Source organism: Eurytemora carolleeae, unplaced genomic scaffold (assembly GCF_000591075.1).
Source record: "Eurytemora carolleeae unplaced genomic scaffold, Eaff_2.0 scaffold1539, whole genome shotgun sequence".
Classification (NCBI taxonomy): domain Eukaryota; kingdom Metazoa; phylum Arthropoda; class Copepoda; order Calanoida; family Temoridae; genus Eurytemora; species Eurytemora carolleeae.
The window spans coordinates 21,101-43,047 of NW_019397441.1; the positions used below are offsets into that span (position 1 = coordinate 21,101).

Sequence of the window (21,947 nt, forward strand, 5' to 3'; positions counted from 1 at the left end):
TTTTAAATAACCTGATTTTTAATCAAGAAAAACTGAAAATGTGCAAATTTCCTTTGACAGGTAGTTTGCAAAACACTTGCTATTTTTTTCGCAAAACTTGTGCAATCCTTTTCCTTATGTCATAGGCTTTCCAAAAAGCTAAATTTTATCAAAATCTGACAAGTGAAAGTGGGTCAAAACAAAGATTTAGTTTGTTACAGTAAAAAGCACTCATTCAGGCAGTGTGCCTGAGGACTCAGGCAGTTAGTATTAAAGCCCGGTTTTAGGCCTGAAGGGAGGTCTTTGGGTATGTAATAAAAGTCAGAAAATTTCAATAGCCTCAGACCAATACTTTTTGAGTTATGGAAAAAAAACAGAGGAATAGGGTTAAAAGGATTGCCGCGTACTTTTCAAGTGTCCCTTTATCCCCGATTCACAAAGGTAACCTTGGACCTTGAACCTTGAACCTTGAACCTTGAACCTTGAACCTTGAACCTTGACAATTTCCTCCTTTGTTTTATTGAGAAACCACAATTTAATTTTTATGAAGCATTCTTGATTGAAAAAAAACTTTTTAGAATTAATCGGACACATGCCTCACTTTAAATATGAGAGTTAGATCAGTTTTTTTAGATTCCACGACAATCCTTTAAACCCGGAAAAGAAAGCGTCATGAATTTTTATTGAATTTAAATTTTATTTCATTTCAAAATTTATTCCTTTTATTAGCCAAGGTGAAGAATGTCCTTGTTATATTGATTAAACATTCCTTGGTGCATACAATACAATTACATTTTTAAACCAAAACTTGGACAAAAATAAAAATGTGATGACATAAATAAGATTAAACTAATAGTTTTAGAATTCCCACGGTACAACAGAGGGAAAAATTGGAATGAATATAAAGGAAAAATGGTATGATAAAATTAAATGGAATTTTTTATTATTTTTGAAATTTGCGCAGAATTTGAAATTTCCATCTTATTCCTGAATTTAAAGAGAATTCTGAAGAAATTGATTTAGTTTCTTTGCTGAATAGATTTATTGGTTTTTATAACAAAACTTTTAACAAACAAAATAAGTAAAGTTTTACGGCTGTTTGAACAATCATAACAATATTTTGAATCAAATAAGAAAAAAAATCTATTGGCCACACATTGGAGGGAAAATGCTGTATTTTTATAATATGTTTTCATGATTACAATATATATAAAGATAGGTTTTGAACAATTCCAAACGAGAATTCTATAATTTTACAATTTCAATCAGATGCATTCTTGAGAAAAAAATGAATTTGCAAATTGATTTACGCTGGGACTCCTAAAACTGTAGAATAGGAAGACGGTATCTTAATCTTATAATGTATTTGATTTTGTTGTCAAGCAAATAGTTTTAACAGTACAGTGATAACCAGGAAATTCTGGAATAGGAAGACGACTTTTAGACTCAATTTATGACTGAAAATAGTTTAATGAGCATCTTTGTTACCTGAATGTGTAAATCTTTGATATTTCAACTTTAATTGATCTAGCAGAATAGTACATGCCTAGATAAATTGCCATTTTCAATTTCAACTGTAACCCTCCGGTATGGTGAAGACGACATGAGCTATCTATTCTAATTTATCTAGGAGTATACGGTTTACGGAATGAGGTTTAAACGAGATTAAAATAAATTTGAAAAAACACAAAGCTATCGTTTTCCGTTGTGTAAACTTGTTTTGGAGAGGGAATGATTTTAAGCGAAACACGATCAAAAACAATTTTTTTAAAAATGCATATTAACGATTTTCGAAACGAAAAATGAATAAGATAAAATTTGTTTAACAACTAAAAGCGGAAACAACGTATTTAGTTTATTTCATTGAAAAAGAATTCACAGCAGTATGTTTTGAACTTTATCTATAACTAGAATTAAAGAATAGTTTCGGAAATTATAATAATTGACAAGTTATGGAAAAAGATTTTTAATTCCAAGATTTAATTCCAATGTTTATTGGAAATGTAGATATTGTGGCAAAAAAAAGAAAGTTCTAGAATTTGAGGTATTTTTGAAAATTGTGTTACTGTAAATTCTTTCTGGTGTGGAATTTAAAGAAAAATAGTTTTGTTTGTTAAACAATGAACTTTTGTTTAATCTTTATCTCTAATTTAGCATTAGTTAAATTATATTTGAAATTTTACTTTATACTATTTCTATCTATAAACCATGAAAGGATTACAGCAGGGTATCTATGATTATGAAGACCCAAGAACCAAACCAATTGTTATTGTGAATAGGACATGCCACTTTACAAATTAAATCTATGAAGTCCCTTTAAATTCCAACATATTTAATCCCTTAAATCATACAGGGTGATCCAACAAACAGTATCATAATTATCTATGCATTTTAGCTGCTCTATCATTTGGAACCCAAAATCATTCAAACCAACGGTTTTTATGTTAAAACTCGTAGTTTTGGTTTTATGGATTAAATAAAAAGCTGGGACAAAATGCTAAATTTACAAAAAACGAAATACTTTATTTTGAAAACCCCGGGAGCATGTTATCATCAGCGAAGTTATGAATGAACTCAGACTCACCGAATGCCCATGTTGGGACACCCTTTAACAAACTCACTCATGAATTTTAGAATGCACCCAGTGTGGAAAATGGGGAACTGAAAACCAAACCAAATATAAAGATATCCGGAAACCTGATTACAATTGACCGGAAACAGGTAATATTAGAATTAATGATATTTAATTCTTCTTAATAGAATCCTTGATTACTCCTTTAATAGTTCTGTATATTATCTTTGATTATCCCTTTAATAGTTCTGAATAAAATCCTTGATTATTCCTTTAATAGTTCTGAATATTATCCTTGATTATCTTTTTAATAGTGCTGAATATAATCCTTGATTATCACTTTCATTGTTCTTTATATAATCCTTGATTACCCCTTCAATTGTTTTGAATAGAATCCTTGATTATCACTTTAATTGTTCTGAATAGAATCCTAGATTATCCCATTAAGGTTGATTGGTCCGATGATGAAGAAGAAGCAGATGCACCTCCTCCACCCTGTCCACCTCCTCCCCCACCCCCTCCAGGACTTGGTAAGACATTTATTTGATGTGCTTTAAAGGGACTGTAAGCGTAATTTCAAGTGATTGGTACAGCCGTTTGGCCAGCTATAGATAACATATATATATATGAGCGAAGAGCTTTATTTTACCCTCCATGCCCTAAGTTTTTAAAATAATTCTTATCCTTGGATTAAAAGTGAAAACAAGAGAAGTTATCAGGGGAATTTATAAAAAAAAAATTTTACCAAAAACTATCTATAAAAAGGGAGCTGTTTTTAAAAAGTTATTTCACTTTAAAATGAACAATACCATACGTCTATTTTGTGACAATTCATGATTTGAAATGATTTAGTCAACCTAGTTTAAGGTTAAATAGATGTCCAGGTATATTTAATACATCTTTACATTTTCAATACAAGTGATATTTCACACATTTTGCTTCCTTTCCTAGTTTTGCAAAATTTCAGAGATTTTAATTATTGCTGCTTTCTATTAAACATTTAATAAGAAAATCCTTTCTTGGAATTACTGCAGTGCAAAATTTAGATTAAAATTCTAAATTTTAGAAAAATATTTGGCATTTTACAAACTTACTGGCTTGGGGACCCAGCTTTGCCTGGTGTTTTCCATATAAAAGTCAAACTATGAAGATTCTCGTGGTTCTACTGAGTTCTCCAATCAAATTTTGAGGCAAATCAGTCAAGGGGTTCCTAAGTTATGATCGGACATTCAATTCAGACAGACAAACGAACAGAGATTACTCCTTTATATTTATAACAAATAAATTCAATATATTTGCGGATTTCTACACAAAGAAGAGTATAAAATGGCCGAAATTAGTTCAATTCACACAGAGTATAGATCGAATACATACAGGAAACATAGTATTTCACTCCCTGAGTTGAAATTGTTTAATTCTTGTAAATGCACAGTACATCACTATTGCTGTAAATGCGCAGTACATCACGATTGCTGTAAACACCGTTNAAAATATTATTGAGTTTGAATATAGCATTCCCAAAAATATTGAAAAAACGTCATGCATGATTAATATTTGTCTTGGTTCTCCCTAAATTTTCATGTTTAGTTGGACACACTGTATTTAAAGAAATTGATTCTTTGCCAAAAACTCTGATTTTCTAATCCCTAAATTTCGTCGTAGACCTTAGATATTTAAAACTATGAATTCTTTTAAATTTACACCATCAGGTTGCTAAGATATAGGAATGACAAAATTTGAGCTCGAGGAAAAAATTCAATTCCTTTGTACATAAACAAGAATTTGAAATCCCCTCTTAATATAAAGTGGCCATGGGGTCTCATTTGGGGTTTAATCATTTGAAACTTTTACTTTTGAGATGCTGAAATTATTACCCATAAACTCCGGTCTAGAACACGCCTCTGTTAGACAATGGCATCCCTTTCTTTGAGTAATTTCTAAGTTATCTCCAGGTTGATTAATTTCATCCATGCTATCTCATGAACTAAGCTATTTCAATCATTCGACTTAAGTTTACAATTTGAATATCGAGCTCGGCCAATGTACCTTAAAAGGAGGCTATGTAACATAGTCGAACCGAGAGTACAGTATTATAGAGAACATTTTCAGGATTCATTTAATACCATTAAGAGGTTTTTATGATTTAATTTATATTTGTTTAAATGCTCCTAAAGCCGGCTTGTGAACAGCTGACTTTAACTCAATCGGAAATTAGCCCAATCGATATAGCACCGTATCTGTAATTGTTATCAAACGTACCTTTATCCAAAAGGGATATCCAAAAAAGAGGATTAAGAAGAAAATCAAAAGTGTGCACATTGGATTCTCAGATTAAGCGATCAGGATTAAGGATATCTAAAGTTTTCAGCTCTGACAAATGTTTAAAAAGTACGATTTTAAATTTAGGGGAAGTTTAAATTACGTGTACAAACCTTTTACAAGTTTTGTTTAGTTTGTTTACGAAAGTGAGAAGGATACTAAGAATGCAGATATTCTCAAGGAAATTCAAAAAGGAGCCAGGCTTAGACACGTCAGGTGTAATGATAGGAGTAAACCAAATCTCAGAGGTTAGACGACTTAATTATTTATTTTTGATTCATATTTAGTAAAGAACAAAACATTTATGAAAGTAAAAATATGATACAAACTGTAATTTCAATTCAATTAAAAAAGAAATTGTTAAGGTATTTTTTCAAAAATCCAAACATTTTTTTTGGATTAATAATAAATTTTATTTAGGTATCAAGCAGTTTAAAAGGCAGTTAACTAAAGAAGAAAAGGTATATTTATAATAAGTGAAAATCAGAAAAAGCTTAATCATTATTTTTTTCCAATTCCAAATAAGATTTATTAGTGGGATTCAATGAAAATTATTGCATACCAAAAAAAACAGCTTATTAAAAAGGAATGAGTACTGTTATCATAATTTGCCACTAGGTTCAAGGTTTGAGTGTAATTGAGGATTTACTGGACGATAAAGAGGACTTCGAGGATTTGGACAAGATCAAAGACGACCTTGGTAAAACACTTGTCAATCAATCAATACTATTTGAAAACTGAACTTGTTGGTAAAGCTGCTTTTTCTAGAATCTACAAAGCAGCTACTGGAGCTTGAGGTGAGGTCCAAGCAGCTTCTAGAGAAGGACAATAAGAAGCTTCAAGCGGAAATAGAAAAACTAAGATCTGAGTTTGAAAAATTGCAAAATGGAGGAGATAAAGAGACAGTAAATAATGGAACACAAAATAGGTAAATCTGAAATGCTCTATAGTTTAAAGAGACTCAAGTTTCACGTGACTCTCCGTTTGCAGAGTGGCAGGTTCTTAACGGGACGTCATTAAAAGCACTGTCTGATCAAGAACGCTTTAGATAATGATATACACGTTTTAAATTGTTACTCGGCTCCATAATAAAGTAACTTTCGGAAATATGCCCAAGGAGCAAAGGAGAATAAAACGCTTTTTCAGGCTAAAAAACGACAATATCTTCCTCAGTTTTGATCAGAATAAGGTTTATCGGGTACTGTTGTGAATTGAGATTACCCTTCTTTTCATAGAGTGTCACTTGAAATTACACTTTTCATAGTGTGTCACTTGAAATTATTAGAGTGTCACTTGAAATTGTACTTTTCATAGTGTGTCATTTGAAATTATTAGAGTGTCACTTGAAATTATTAGAGTGTCACTTGAAATTATCAACCAAATTACAACTTATTTAAAAACCAAAATGCATTGCATGTTAAAATAATGCTATTAATTATTGTACAATTTAGTTAATTAATAATTTTGATTAATTAATTTCTAAATTTAACAATAGATGTTTTAGATAATTTCAACAGAATAATTTTTTCCATTAAAACCTTCTCTTTAAACTAAGATTTCTGAAAAGTATGAAAAGGAGGGAGTTAAAAGAGGAGGGGTGCATAATTAATGTTATTTCCCGGTAAGAGAATCAATTTAGTTGGACCATGGAAATTCTAAATGAATTTTCTGCCATAGCTCATGATTTACATAAAACAAAGAATAATGAAGTAAGATCCAACTTCTATAAAATTCAAGTCTAGGTGGTTTAAAAATGGTAATAAGTTTAGCAGATTTCCAAAATTTATGTTCTATAAAAGTTTGCTTTATTACACAATGTAAATTTTGTACTTTTGCAGCAGATATAAACGTTCATCAATGAACCAATTAGAATGCTTTGTTCAGACTAAATCTCTTAATTTTTTTGTTGTTGCAAATTTTGCTTTGTGCAAAAAGCTCTACAATTTTTTACATGAAAGATTTTCTTAAATCCACCTGAAATCCAAAACACACGTTGAAAACAAATCAAATTGGATATTTGTGTGGTGCGCTATCTTTATTATTAAGTAGTAATCTCTGTTTATTTGTTTCTGATCATAACTCAGACCCCCTTGACCAATTTGCCTCAAATTTTTATTGTAGATCTCTGTTAAACCACTGCAGAGTGTTCTTAGCTCACGGTTAAATATTATAAATTGAGAATAGGTTGACTTTTACAGGAAAACTAGTTTCCAGGCAGAAACCCAGGACCAGATTCAATAAATTTGAGCCATGTCTAGTGACGGTTCAACCACGTATCTTAAATCGGTGATTCAGTGTAGTCTGGGTTTCCAAACAAGTTCAAGTTTGAAAAATATACTTTCCAAAGAAGAAACAGAATTTAGTTTTTATTCAAGATAATCTTAAGGTCCTTTTATCTCTATCTTTACATCTATCTATCTATCTATATATCTATCTATCTATCTATCTATATATCTATCTATCTATCTATCTATCCTTCTCTCTATCTATCTATCTTTCTTTCTATCTATCTATCTATCTATCTATCTATCTATCTATCTATCTATCTATCTATCTATCTATCTATCTATCTATTGTATGTTTATCTGACTCGACAAAGCTTTGATGTTTTAATTAAAATGGTTTCAGACGGAGTTCAGTTCAGGAGAAAAGAAGAAGTATCATTAGACTCACATCTGAGAGCTTACCAGACACAGATATACCAGATATACCAGAACAGGTGTAGTAATATACCAGATACCAGACACAGATATACCAGATATACCAGAACAGGTGTAGTAATATACCAGATACCAGAAACAGATTTACCATATACCAGCACAGGTGTAGTAATATACCAGATACCAAAAACAGATTTACCATATATACCAGCACAGGTGTAGTAATATACCAGATACCAAAAACAGATTTACCATATATACCAGCACAGGTGTAGTAATATACCAGATACCAGGCACAGATTTACCTGAACAGGTGTAGTAATTTACCAGATATACCAGACAATGATATACCATATATACCAAAAATAGGTGTATCAGATATACCAGAACTTGTGTCTAATAATAAACCAGATATACCAGACAAAGATAAACCAAATATACAAGATCAGTTTTAGTATGTAAACCAGATATAACATACTTACCAGTTATACCAGGTATACCAAAACAGGTGTAGTATGTTGAAGATCTCTTCCTTGGTGTTGTGGCCTACTGTGATGATTTTCTGCTGATGTCTCCTACCAGAAATGGTTTACGAAACCAACTGCAACTTTGTGAAAAGTATGCTGAGGAGAATAATATTTCCTTTTTAACAAATCCAGATTCATCCAAATCCAAGTCCAAATGTATTTATTTTACTTGTGGACATTACAGAAAACCGGTGAAGGTCGTCTTTAATCATCAGAAGCTGCCCTGGGTCAGTCAGGTTGACTATCATCTTGGTCATATCATTCATGAATCAGGTTCACAAGATGTAGACTGCAGAAAGGCTAGAGGTTCCTACATTGGATCATCTACTGAATTATTGGGAATTTTCCATTTCTGCTCACCACTGCAAAAGTTATCTGCTGTACAAACTTATTTTTGTTCCTTTTGTGGAAGCAACATTTGAAACCTTTTCAGCAAGTATGCCTATCCAACCTATCGATCTTGGAACACTACAGTTAAAGTTTGCTGGAACTTGCCACAGACTACACGTACTTATTTTGCGAAGAATTTTTCTTAATAATTTAACTCTGTGAAATTTCTCTTGCTGAGACGATTTGCCAAGTTTGCCCCGTCTATTATGCATAGTTGGAATCCACTGATTTGGCAAGTTGGATCGATATCTGCATATTCTCTACAGTACGACTTTGGAAGCAACATTTCAAATATCTCCGACGAATTCTTTCTAGATATACTAAACATCCCGCCAAGAGCCATCTTTAAAGAATTGGGCCGCTTACCATTCAAGAAGAAGATAATATTGAATGTCTTCAGCATCTCCTGTTACAGCGCCGGGAATGTGAAGAAGACGACAATAGAGAAGAATTAAAGTTGTTAAATCACAACTTATGTATAAATTGATTTATAGTGATATATAATCTCTAATCTAATATCTGAACCAACTTTATGTGTTGGACAATCATATACCAGACACGGTATAGATAAACCAGATATACCAGACACGGTATAGATAAATCAGATATACCAGACACGGTATAGATAAACCAGATATACCAGACACGGTATATATAAACCAGATATATCAGACACGGTATAGATAAATCATACATACCAGACACGGTATAGATAAATCAGACATACCAGACACGATACAGTGATGTTATTGATAACCCAGATAAACCATGGACACAGTATATAAACCAGATATACCAGACACCCTTAGATATACCAGATATTATACCAGGATATACCAGACACCCTGAAATATACCAGATATACCAGACACGGTGTAGATAACCCAGATAAACCATGGGCACAGTAGATAAACCAGATATACCAGCTGTACCAGCAAGACACACGTAGATATACTAGATATACCAAATATACAAAAAAAAATACCAAACAATAGATTTACAAAAGTAATTCCAAGTGAATTAGAAACAATGCCCACTTTCAGCTTTCAATCCCCTGCAGTTTCCTCTATTTGTTTAAATTAAAAATAGTTTTTTATGCCCTTCACAATGCATAGAAAAATATTTGAAATCTTACAAAAGAAAAATAAATATTTAAAGATAAACTGATTTAATTTTATAAATTAATAAAATGTATGAACTCATTATATTCAAAACATATCATTTTTTATAAACATTTTTTTCTCTTAAGTATTCTCATTTTTATATCGTATTAAACATCATAAAAGAATAGATTTAAAGAAAGATCTATATTTATACATAAGATGTTTATCTGATAAACATATGGTTTCCATCAGACATACCTAAGGTTTCCATCAAATATACATATGGTTTCTTTCAGATATACATAAGGTTTTCATCAAATATACATAACTGTTTCATCAGATATACACATAGAGAATAGAATATATAGAGAGGAATTTACTAGAAAAAAGTGTAAAACGGCCATTTTGTTGTACTGTTTCCATACTGCAGGTGTACTTCACATATTTATGCTAGTTTCCATCAGATATACATAAGGTTTCCATCAGATATAAATAAGGTTTCTATCAGATCTACATAAGGTTTCCATTAGATTAATACATAAAGTTTTCATAAGATATGGTTTCCAGGTTGTGAATCTTAGATGAAACTCTCGAATTGAATGGTAACTTAACAAATGTAATGACAAATATATTCTGAAAAGAAAGTATTCCCTAAAAATGAAACATATTGTGAAGGATAAACTATTAGGAGATGTTTATTAAATTAAACGATATAAGCCAGTTTACTAAAAAATGCATACAAAATATATAAGAGTAGAAACAATTTAATCATGATTTAATAATGGTCTTTTACCTCTTTACAATATTCGCGAACACTCTCTTTAACTACATATTGTGATGCAGGTGGTCGACGAGTTGGAGGAGTTGAAGGAGGAGGCCGACGAGGCGAGGAAGTTGGCTGAGGAGTGGGAGGCTAAATACAAGGTAAACATTCATTAAAGGGACTGTAAACGTAATTTCAAGTGACCCTCCATACAAAGATGGTAAGGCAGGATTTACTACGGTACCCTTCCTCTAAAGCTTTGTCTGATCAAGTATGTTTTTATTTCTTTAAACAGTTTATGTTTATTTGCAGTTGTTTCTCTGCGAAAGTGACTTTCGAGCCAGAAAAACGATTGTATCTTCAACATTATTTTTATCAGAGTAAGGATGTGATCAAGGGTAACGCTATAAATTAGACATTTCCATCTTTGCATGGAATTAAGGTACTTAAATATACGCTAACAGTTATAATCCCTTTATAAGGAACTGAACACTTGCCACAAACTCTAAATCTCTAATCCTCATGTTTTGAAATCTGATGTAAGCCAAAAATATTAAAAATTAAAATATACATTTTCCTCCCTGTGCAACAAGGATTATAGGAGACACGTAGTAAACTAGAGGTTTTGATAAAAAATCCAGTGTCTAAATTTTAGAACCCATTTTCACCCGATAAATGTAAATTTTTCGTATTTACTATCTACTTTACATTTTTAAGTATATAAGGTTTTTTGACTGATTTTGAAAGAGAATTCAAAATTGTAAATGTTCCGATGCAGACAGGATCTATTTCGTTGTTTTTAACCGTTTGTTACTGTGGAGGTCGTTTTCTGTTGACTCTTGAATAAATTTCAAAATTGAACACAGGCAGCACCGGGCACGCTCAGTTAGTATAGTACATCATAGTTCAATTGATTTTTATTATAAGTTCTATCTTCATTCATTTTAGTACAACGATATATATATTTATATATATATATCGTTGTAAATAATATAAACTCTATTAAAGAATTTATGGAAAAGTTTTGACAGAGCAGTTCTCGTCAAAACTTGTATAAAAGTCTAGCTCTATAGAGTTTCAAGATTATAGAATCCATTTTTTATAAGTTCTCATTGGTTTAAGTGTTGGAGAAAACGTATTTTCTCATTAAATCTATCATAATCAAATTATAAGATGCGAAAAAATTATGTGTACATTTTGTGCAACTTTTACAATCTTTGATTATGTATAAATGATTTCAGAAGTTTATGAAAATATGAAAAAATAGGGTTGAAGGTGCTCAAAGCGTTTAAAGGAAAAATACACAATTGGACTTAGAGAAAGAAAATACTTGTATTTCCATGATTGCTGAGATTAAGTTTTAGCTGCACAGTTCCTCCCTCTGGACCCACTCCACTCTGCACAATATTTGATAACCCCAACATACCCCTTGAGCAAAATACACAAACTGCAAATAAAAATAAACAATTAAAGGAAACAAAAGCTTTGATATATAATTCATACTTGATTAAACAAAGCTTTCAAGGGTACCTTTGAAAATCGGGCATTGTCCTCTTCACATGCGGGATCAATTAAACTACGCACAGTTCCTTTTAGAAGACGACTTTTACCTGAGTTTACCTGTTGTTAGGAAATGCAAAGACAGATGGAGGATCTTGAGGTAGGTCAGACTACAGGGAGCAAGAAGCATTCAACAACAGAATACAACCAATCCATCAGCCTCGAGGAGGAGGCGGAGGTTGCTATCGGTCAGCAGGAGACTGGAGATGATTGGGTTCAGAAAAGGGAAATCCACCAACTCCAGGTAGATTCAAACCTTACTCCTCCCAAAAAGATTCACCGATCTCTTATTGGTCTAAACATAGTATTTGATTCAACTTGTCCAATCAAAATTCTACCTCAGGTTTGGAGTTTTGGTTTAAAAGGCGCTAATCTAAAGCCAGCTCAACCGGGTTTAATCAATTTGAGCAAGAATTATTTAAAAATGGTTTAATTAAAGCAAACTATACCATAGATATACAAGAATCATGTATATCTATGCAAACTACATGTAACACCCAAGACTAACCAAAGTGAGCAGCATTCGGTTTCTTCTATTTGAAATCAAACGCGTGTTTTGGTCTATAATTCAACAATCATTTACCTTACGGATTTGTTTATTCTATACTTTTTCATTCAAAATACTTTCTGGATTATTGACAGAACCGTTAAATCCACGTGATAACTGAATATAGTTTTAAAATGTTAAAAGTTCTTTAAAAGTAAAAAACCAAATAGAAACGATGAATAACGGTTTGTCAGTTCAGTGAGCAACCTCAAATTAAAATTACATTTAGTCCCAGGAATAAAATAGATTTTTCGAACTACAACAGATACGAACTATAAAGTACTTTATTAAGCTCATATTAGTAAACAATTCAACTGCAGATGTGAGTTTTCATTAAACAACAAATTTTCAAACTTCATCAATTATTCAATAACCCAATATTGTATTTTCAAAATGCTATCATCTGCCAGTTAATTTGGTATTAAAAATTGTTTAATTTTAATTTTAAATAATGCATCAGAAAAGCAAAAACATTCAAAAGGTTTTAATGAATTTATGTCACCTATAAAAGGGTTTATTGACTTTAAGAGGGTGTACAAAAATCTGAATTTTTATCATACATTTTCACGAAATGGAAAATATTTACTCTGAAAAAAAAAATTTAAATAAAAGTTGGAGGCTGATAAGGGGTGGAGGGAGAAAGCGCTGCGGATGGCACAGGCTTGGGACATGTCATAATATTGAGTAAAAATGCATCTTCTATATAATAAAGCTCTTCGCTCCTATATATATCATATATACACAATGTATACATGGGACTTCATCAAGGATATGATCAGGGACAAATTTATGGATTTGACCAGGGACTGGATATATATATTTTTATATATATTAACAATCCTAATAAACAATAAAATTTTCTAAAGACTTATTTAAGAAAGACATACTATAAGAAATTTCAAATTTTCATCTAACAAAATTTGTTGAAGCACCGGCATCAAATTCACCTTAGCAGAATTATTCTTCAAATTTGAAATTTCTTAGAGTTTGTATATGTGTTAGCTGTAGCTGGTAAAACAGCTGAGCCAGGCAACTACGGGCACTTCAGCTAGTTGTATATAAAGGATAGATGAACGAGGCACAAATAGATAAATAATAATACGGATAGAACACTTGCAGATGTCGTCTTTTAGGGGTTTTTCGTTTACAATAACCCTCAGGCAGAAGCCCAAAGGAGTTACGCGCATGCTCTAATTCTGTCTTGTCATTTAACACAGCATGCGCGTAACTCCTTTGGAATTCTGCCTCAGGGTTATTATGAACGAAAAACCCCTAAATATTGAAAAGACGACATTTAGTGTGCTATCTGTATTATTGTTAATCTATGAATGCACATCTCTAATCATTACTGTAATTATCAGCTCATTGACCCCTCTCCCCCGCACTGCAAACAGTCCGCTAAATGTATTCCAGATATTGAAGGAGTGAAAATATTTGGAACCTGTAACCAGGAGATATATTGAAAATCTATCAATAACATATTTATTGGTAAATCCTCGAGTTTAAAACCTCTCTCTAAACTTGTTTTTATTTTTCTAGGGAAAACTGCGAAATACAAAAGATAAAAAGGAGTTTATCATTAGAGAGAGAAATCTGCTAAACGAAAGACTAGGAAAGTTGTAAAATATCAAATATCTTGATAACCTTTTTTTATATTGGGTTTCTAGAGCGCGTCAAGCCCTTCTTCAATTTTAATATCTTATTGTTGCAGCTCTATCTGCGGCATTTTCTCTTTTTACCTTATCAAACAATAACAAACAAACAAACAAAATTCATTGATTTATAGAATTTTATGTTTTTGGGGAGGATTTTGAAAAATCGAAATTTCTAAGGTCACATTTATTAAATTCTGAGTATCCATAATTAAATCTTCCTTGGCGTCTGATGAGGTCCCACACTACCGTTGGGCTGGATCAGTTCAGCTGTTTTGACGTTTACTAGATACAAAACAATCAGAAAGACAAGCATCGTATGTTTTTTTTAATAAAAATATACTATGCTATCTGATTGTCGAAACGGCTGAACTGAACGGGCCAAACATATTTGAGGCAACTCATGTGACCCCAGGAAACGTTAATGTAATTGCTTAGATTTGCAAAATATTGTCTCCAACAAAAAATTTAATTAACCCTATCCCCGTTGGGGTACTTGAAAACCAGGATACGCTGGGGGGGGGTCAATTTGACCCCCCCCCTCTAAATCCCATGTTTGATGTCCAAATATGACAAATGATACATCATTGGAAAGCTCTTGTGCTCTACTTTTAGAATCTGCAAAAAAATTTGCAAATTTGCAAAAATTGAATTTTTTATCGCAAAATCCAGTTATATAGTAAAAATGTTTGCAAAAAAAAATTTGCCCAAAAAATGAAAAATTATACATTTTTGANTTATTGATTTCATTATCAATTCAATAATTCATAAAGTTCATATCAATTTATGTATTCAATAATCCATTTATTGATTTCATTATCAATTCAATAATTCATAAAGTTCGTATCAATTTATTTATTCAATAATCCATTTATTGATTTGATAACTTATTTGTTAATTTAATAATCAATTTATTAATCAATTCATTGATTCAATTATCAATTTATTGCGGTAATCTATCCATGAATTTATAAATTTATTGATTTAGTAATCAATTTGTTGAATTAATCATCAGCTTGATCGATAAAATTGCTTTAACGATTTAAAAATCAATTTATTTATTTACTGATCAATTCTTGATTCAATAATCAATATTCAATAATCAATTGTTATTAAATCATTCTTTTAATTTGATTATCAAAAAGTTTACTTGATAACTAACTAATTATTAAATAATAATGATTAATCGATCAACTGATTGGTTGATTGAGCGAATGAAAGAAAGATTACTAAGTTGATTGATTGATTGATATAGAAAGAGATTGAAGAAGGAGGTGAAGGAGATGAATGCCGCGTTCACGAAGGAGATGGAGGAAATGGAAGCTATGGAACTCCAGGAGAAGGAACTTGAGGTATTCATCAATCTTTCCATTTATGATTTTTCAAAATTCTTTCTGATTAATATTTATAATTTATTTCTTCTCTTTCTTTGCTTTTCTTTGCTTTAGCAAAACTTTCGAAAAGTGCAAAGTTGAAACTTGAAAAGATATGAATATGATGTTCTCCGCAAAATTAGGTTTTTGCATTAATTTTTCATATTCGTCACACATGATCCATTGATGTTATCATCAGAAAATGGTTTTATAAATTGATGGATTTTAAGAAACGATCTTGAATGGATAAGAAAAATATTATGCTTTTTATTATTAAGTCATAATCTTTAAGAATTTACACAAATAAAAAAACATACAGAGCTGAAAACTTTAGAATGGGATATCCTTAATTGTTATTAATCTTGAGATTAATCACAAGAGGAGAACAAGCATTATTCAATCTAGAGATTAAGAAAAAGACAGGATCAAGCATTGATCTCGATATCCACCAATCTGAAGTTTTCAGCTCAGTTGAAATAAAAACTTAATTTTCTGAAATTATTTTTTAACTTTTTTACCCTGTTATTCCTCTCTCTGTTTTGTTAATTGAAAGTCTAGAAGAGAACTTTGTGAATAAAGATAAAACAAGAATTTATATTTTCAACAAATTTTCTTGAAATTGTAAACCAAGAAGTTGAAATTTAATCTTAAAACAGATTAGACATGGCTAAAGGACAAATGAAAATTCTGCAAACTTTTACAAAAGTTTTATTATCTTTGTTCTCTCTCTCTTTCTCTCCTCAGAAAAAGCGTGGACTAAATATTAATTATGAAAATGTTCTACTGGGGATAAAAAGGATTAAACCCTAAGAACACTAGCCTCGGAAGGGCCGGAAGGGGGGGGGATTTAGACCCCATAGTGAAATAAAAAGGAAGGTATCAACTGTCTTCGATTTTCTTGCCTTTTACTCCTCTATGCGGAAGGCAAAGCACCTTTGACATAAAAATATTGTAAAAAACGTATGAATCACTTTTCCTTTCTTTGGATTTTGAATATTTTGTAGATTAATAGTTTTATTGGAAAGAGATGGAAGAATAGAGTATTCAATTTTTTCCTAATCAACTAAATTCTCAGATTATTTAGTTATTTAGATTCAACATTAAAAAATCGTATTTATCTACAGACACACTTGTAATTGTTGAAAACTTTGTTTTCAAGCTGTTATATATTTAAGGAATANTATTATGTATTAACAGCTATCTTAATAAATTATTTCCTAACATATTAAAATCTTTAAAAATAATGATTAAAGTTACAAACGAAAACAAGACTTTTTGTCAAATAACTAGTAATCTATTCTTACTCGTACAATGTACTTGCAGTATGATTGTATATACTGGTCACCCCTAGACAGATTTGATCTTATATAATATATCTAATTTTTGGAAAATGCTTAATAATGATATTTATTTAACCTTCAGAACTATTTAAGAGGAATTAGATTAATCTATACGTCTCCAATATATGGAGACAAAGATTAAATACAAATAGATATGAACGCAAGTAGAAATTTTGAGGTTTGTGAGCGATTGCTTAGCAGCATTTTCTTAAGAGGAAGCATGAACAGAAAGTAGTAAAGAAAGTAGTCAATATGTCTTTCTTTTTAACTTTTCTGAGAGAAATCAATTCTGAACGCAAGTAGAAATTTTGAGGTTTGTATGTGAAATGGAAATATTAGATTGAATCATAAAAAATTTATTTTTCAGAGACTTAATGCAATTAAGGTTTAAAGATTTATGAAAACTTTAAGTGTTGTTTACAAGAAAAGTTTATAAAATTAATTTTGCATTGGTTATCATAGAGGACTGCAATTCAAGCTCTTGGTTTAAAAAAAGTAGAAATTTTGAAAATCGGAGAATTCTTTCATCAAAATATCTTTTCAGAATATTAAAAAAAAAAATTTTGTTGAGTTCAAACAAACCCTCATTTTTATCCATTAGATGCATATTCTTAAAAGTTATACTCGCATTATAATAAAATTCGGAATATTCTTGTAAGATTTGAAAATCTCTTCTTACAGTGATTTAACATTTCAAGCAAGAACATATCAAAAAGATAAGTTGAATTTCCCTGGAGTGAAAACCAGAAAATTCTGAAATAGAAAGACGACTTTTAGAATCAAGTTATAACTTTAAAAAGTACAATGAGAATGAAACACAGCAATTGTGCAGTGTAAACAGACCCCTTTTACTTTTTAAATTAGTGATTTTAAAAGTGCCACGTAAAACCAGGGGCGGATACGGGGTGGGGCAGGACCTTCGCCCCCCCTGAGATTTCCTAATAGCTTCTCAATAGCACTTAAGGGAAAGAAAACCTTGTGCAAAACAGGACAGTCAAAAACATTCGCCTTCGCCGCGTCTTTTGGTTCCAAGATCTGGATTTTTTTCCGAAATAAATCTAGCACCCCCCTCACTTAAATCCTGTATCCGCCCTGAGTAAAACTACTTGCTTTGTAACAACATCTAATACACTTAGTGTAGCTTTAAAGGGAGTGACCGTCAATGTATGGTAGTTGAACTGAGAATGCAGTATTTTGGATTAATGTGAGACCTATCAGACGTGTTTACGGTGCATATTTGTTCAGTAAGAGAATCGGGGCTTGAAATATATTTCAATGACGACCACGAAAAATTCGACAGCAAACTAATTAGTTGTTTAGGAACAGATTGAGAAAAAAAACTAACTCGATATCACCGAAAAAAGCTAATCTTATTCAGTTATTACTTTCTCATTGTTCACCAAAATTTTCTGTAGATTTCCTGCAATTTTTATTGAAAAGACGACATTTGTAGAATTTGAAGAAATCTGCGAACAAATTTGTAAAGAATAAAAAATTCAATATATTGATGAAAAGAAAATTATTGATTCTAACATTCATTTATTGACAAATTTCTATTGAGAAGTATATTCCTAAACATACAATCACTTTACTTTAGAATTTTTGTCAAATTGTTAATAATTTTTGAAAAAACCTATTCGCAAAATCAATTTTCCACAATGGACAATGAAAGAGGATTAAAAAATGAATTTGCACTCTAGCTGAACAAGTATGAACCGTGAAAACGTATGATATGTCTCAAATGAATTCTAAAAAATTTCTTCACAAAACTGCATTCTCAGTTCAACTACCATACAATGCCGGTCACTTCCTTTGTTGTCGTCTTCCTATTCTATTGTTTTCTTGTTATCATTATACAAAAAATTGGTTTTCATTCAAAATTCACTTTTTGTTAACAATATAATTGTCCGCGGACTACCTCTAGATCCTAGTTGTAAAATTATCAAAAAGCACATCAAAGGAATATTTGATGATTTTTAAGTTCGGTTTTACAAATTCAATATTGAATAAACATATTTGAAGCCAGTAGGTTGAAAGCAAAACACAACAATGGAATTTGAACACTCATGTTTTTGCTCTTCTGAGAAAGGTGACATTTTTATATATTTAAGTTCTAAAAAAATTTTATTTTCGATTTTTTAGCTTATTCACCAATCTATCAAATTTGGTACAGCCGTTCTGCCAGCTACAGTCAACAAATATTCATATCATATATTATATAGATTTGTTTTATTTTAAACGTAAAAATGTTAAAAAAATTATAAAACTGTTTAGTATAAAATATTTTCCAATGCTTAAAATGTTGATTCTTAAAGAAGACAATTCTTGGGTTAACAACATTTTCATATCATTCGTCAAATTCTTTTGTTAACAAACATTTGGCTTTTCTTCTGTCAGAATGAATGCATGACGTATTAAAAAAGCAACTTGCAGAGGCTAGAGATGAACATTTTGAAAAATGTTAGGCTTTACATAATTTGGATGAGTTACTTGTATGCAAAAAAAACCTTGATTATCTAAATTTTTCTATTTGTATATGAATAACCTTTATTATATCAAATTTTTTATTTTAAACTATGTAGCAGTAAAAAAAAAACAGTTTGATATAAGTCTATAAGAATAAAAAAGACTAGCTAGAGAACCCAGTGTGGCAGTGTTGCCCACGTTACACGGAGGCACCCCGGAGATACATGTCGGCTTGTACACGGACCTCACTTCCCGAGGGGGAGACGAGGGTGCACTGAACACAGACACTCCTCAGAACGGACATAAAAGGGGACCACGTAGAGGTAGGTTGATGGGTAGCCATCCGTACTCTTTGGGCGTAGAAAGAAGCAGATCGGTTTTCCCAAAGATGGGACTTGTCCGAGTAGCGGAAGCCCTAGACGGTGGGATAGTCGTACCTGGTCTAGCAACGTGTAGCAGGACCGGCAAGGGGAAAGCTATCACACCCAGGTCATATACTGGGGGAAAAGTTGCCTTCAATTCACTAACTTTAGCCGTACTGGCCGAAGGGATGTGTGAGGAGTTATGTATTAAATGCCTTNGTTCAATAATACTTTACTATCAATGTCAATCCGGACACAACTTTATCTGTTTGGATTCCCAAACTAGTTCAATATTTCAAGAGAGTGAGTCAGGGCCTATCTGCTTTACTATCAATGTCATGCGAAAATGATCTTTCTGATTTACTATCAATGTCAAACTGGACATGATCTATCTGCTTTACTATCAATGTCATGCGAAAATGATCTTTCTGATTTACTATCAATGTCAAACCGGACATGATCTATCTGCTTTACTATCAATGTCAATCCAGACATGATCTTTCTGCTTTACTTTCAATGTCAAACCAGACATGATCTATCTGCTTTACTATCAATGTCAATCCAGACACGATCTATCTGCTTTACTATCAATGTCAATCCAGACACGATCTATCTGTGCCAGTTCCCAATCTATATCTATCTTTCAAGAAGGTGATTGAGGACGCTTCTCGTTTGCTAAACAAGAAGTAATTACTCTCACACTGTAATCAAAGCGGAGTCTGATTCCAACTGAACATATTTTGCGTTTATCTTACAAGTTCAGTTAATCCACGAAATTACAAGTTTTACAGGAAAATCGGTCAAGGGGTTTATGAGTTATGATCGGCATCCAAACAAACAAACAAACAGAGATTACAATTTTATAAAAATAAATTAATACATGCGAATAATCAATACCTTAGTGGTAATATTATCAAAGAAAAATAGTTCGAGGACTCTCTTTATATTTCAAGATTAGCTGTATGATGTGATGCACTATGAGAGACCCCTGATAAGAGTAATTTGATCTGGATCTTTGTTAGGGCTTCAAGATATCTTATATAAAATCTGATTCTGCTTCAATTCATATTACTGGTTTCAGGTTCGAGGAGAACAGAAAGGTTTCTCAAAATAAAGTCCAGTTGCTCCTAGACAGGGTAAGTGCAGAGAACCAAAAATTAATTGGAATGAAAAAATGAATATCTAGATCAATATGATCTAAATGAAATGCTTTTAAGTAGCATCAAAAATACAATATGAAATGCAAATTAAAAAAAATATCTCAAAAATGCAAAAATTTTATATTTTTCAAGTAACCAAGAATTGTTAAATTCAAAAAGAAATCATGGATGCACTTTTATTTTTACATTAAAGACTATTTTGGTGCCCATAAAAAACCCCTCAAAATTAATTTTTTACAAGAATTTTTAAAATACCAGAAAATATCAACAATCTAGAAAAATGTCTGAGGCTTGTAAGAATGAATTAGAAGAAAACTGTGATAAGAAAAAAGAAGATCACAATCTGCAGGTTTATGAAAATTTTATAATATTGCGTTGACTGAAATGAAAATATTGAAAAGTATACAGTTAGGGCAATCATGTGGACCAACAGGCCATAGAATTAGATTTGAATATTTAGAATATATATATACAAATATATACAGCATTCTTGATTGCTTTCAGTGAAATATTTTATTCTTGAAGGAACTGAGGTCAAATTTAAAGAATTTAAACCGCATCGCTGAACCGCCAAAACCCGGCTCCAATTGAGCGCTGGCTCAAATCTCGAAACACTGTATACAATTTCAAGTGGAGCCAACCAATGTTTGAGCCGCGTCTCAAATTCTTTAAATTTGGCCTCTGTACTAATAATTCATGCAAAGATGGCAATGCCCAGTTCAAAACAGCACTCTTTAAGACTTTGACAGTTTATAAAAATAACTGTATATTTCTCTCCGCCTCCGTACGAATTTCTATAAACGCGTGGTGTACGCTAGCGTACAGTGTGAAGCAGACTCAGTAACTTGAAAATACTGAATATTTTAAGTCCAAAGCGGTTTTCGAAAATCTATTTAAACATTTATTTTCTGAAACTTATAGAAAGTAAATATTAATATTTTCAAAATAAAAAAAACCAGTTTTCAGACAANAGACGATAAAAGTGTATATTTAATAATTTTTATCTTGAAAGACGATAAAAGTGTATATTTAATAATTTTTATCTTGAAAGACGATAAAAGTGTATATTTAATAATTTTTATCTTGAAAGACGATAAAAGTGTATATTTAATAATTTTTATCTTGAAAGACGATAAAAGTGTATATTTAATAATTTTTATCTTGAAAGACGATA

The 21,947-nt window shown here is 31.3% G+C and overlaps 1 protein-coding gene and 1 long non-coding RNA gene across 2 annotated transcripts; both read left to right on the top strand.

Moving 5' to 3' along the window:
• The first annotated feature begins 2,582 nt into the window (after positions 1-2,582).
• LOC111714311 (uncharacterized) lies at positions 2,583-3,034 on the top strand. Its single transcript, XR_002767929.1, has 2 exons — positions 2,583-2,700; positions 3,000-3,034. It is a non-coding gene; the product is annotated as an uncharacterized LOC111714311 (long non-coding RNA).
• Positions 3,035-4,409: 1,375 nt separating this feature from the next.
• Positions 4,410-19,963, top strand: LOC111714310 (myosin-2 heavy chain). The gene is made up of 12 exons (XM_023489393.1): positions 4,410-4,454; positions 5,004-5,118; positions 5,291-5,331; positions 5,489-5,570; positions 5,639-5,798; positions 7,499-7,589; positions 10,394-10,474; positions 11,944-12,117; positions 13,960-14,039; positions 15,328-15,424; positions 18,486-18,493; positions 19,414-19,963. The coding sequence occupies exons 1-12, from the start codon at positions 4,410-4,412 to the stop codon at positions 19,961-19,963; spliced, it is 1,524 nt and encodes a 507-aa protein (XP_023345161.1).
• The last annotated feature ends 1,984 nt before the right edge of the window (positions 19,964-21,947 follow it).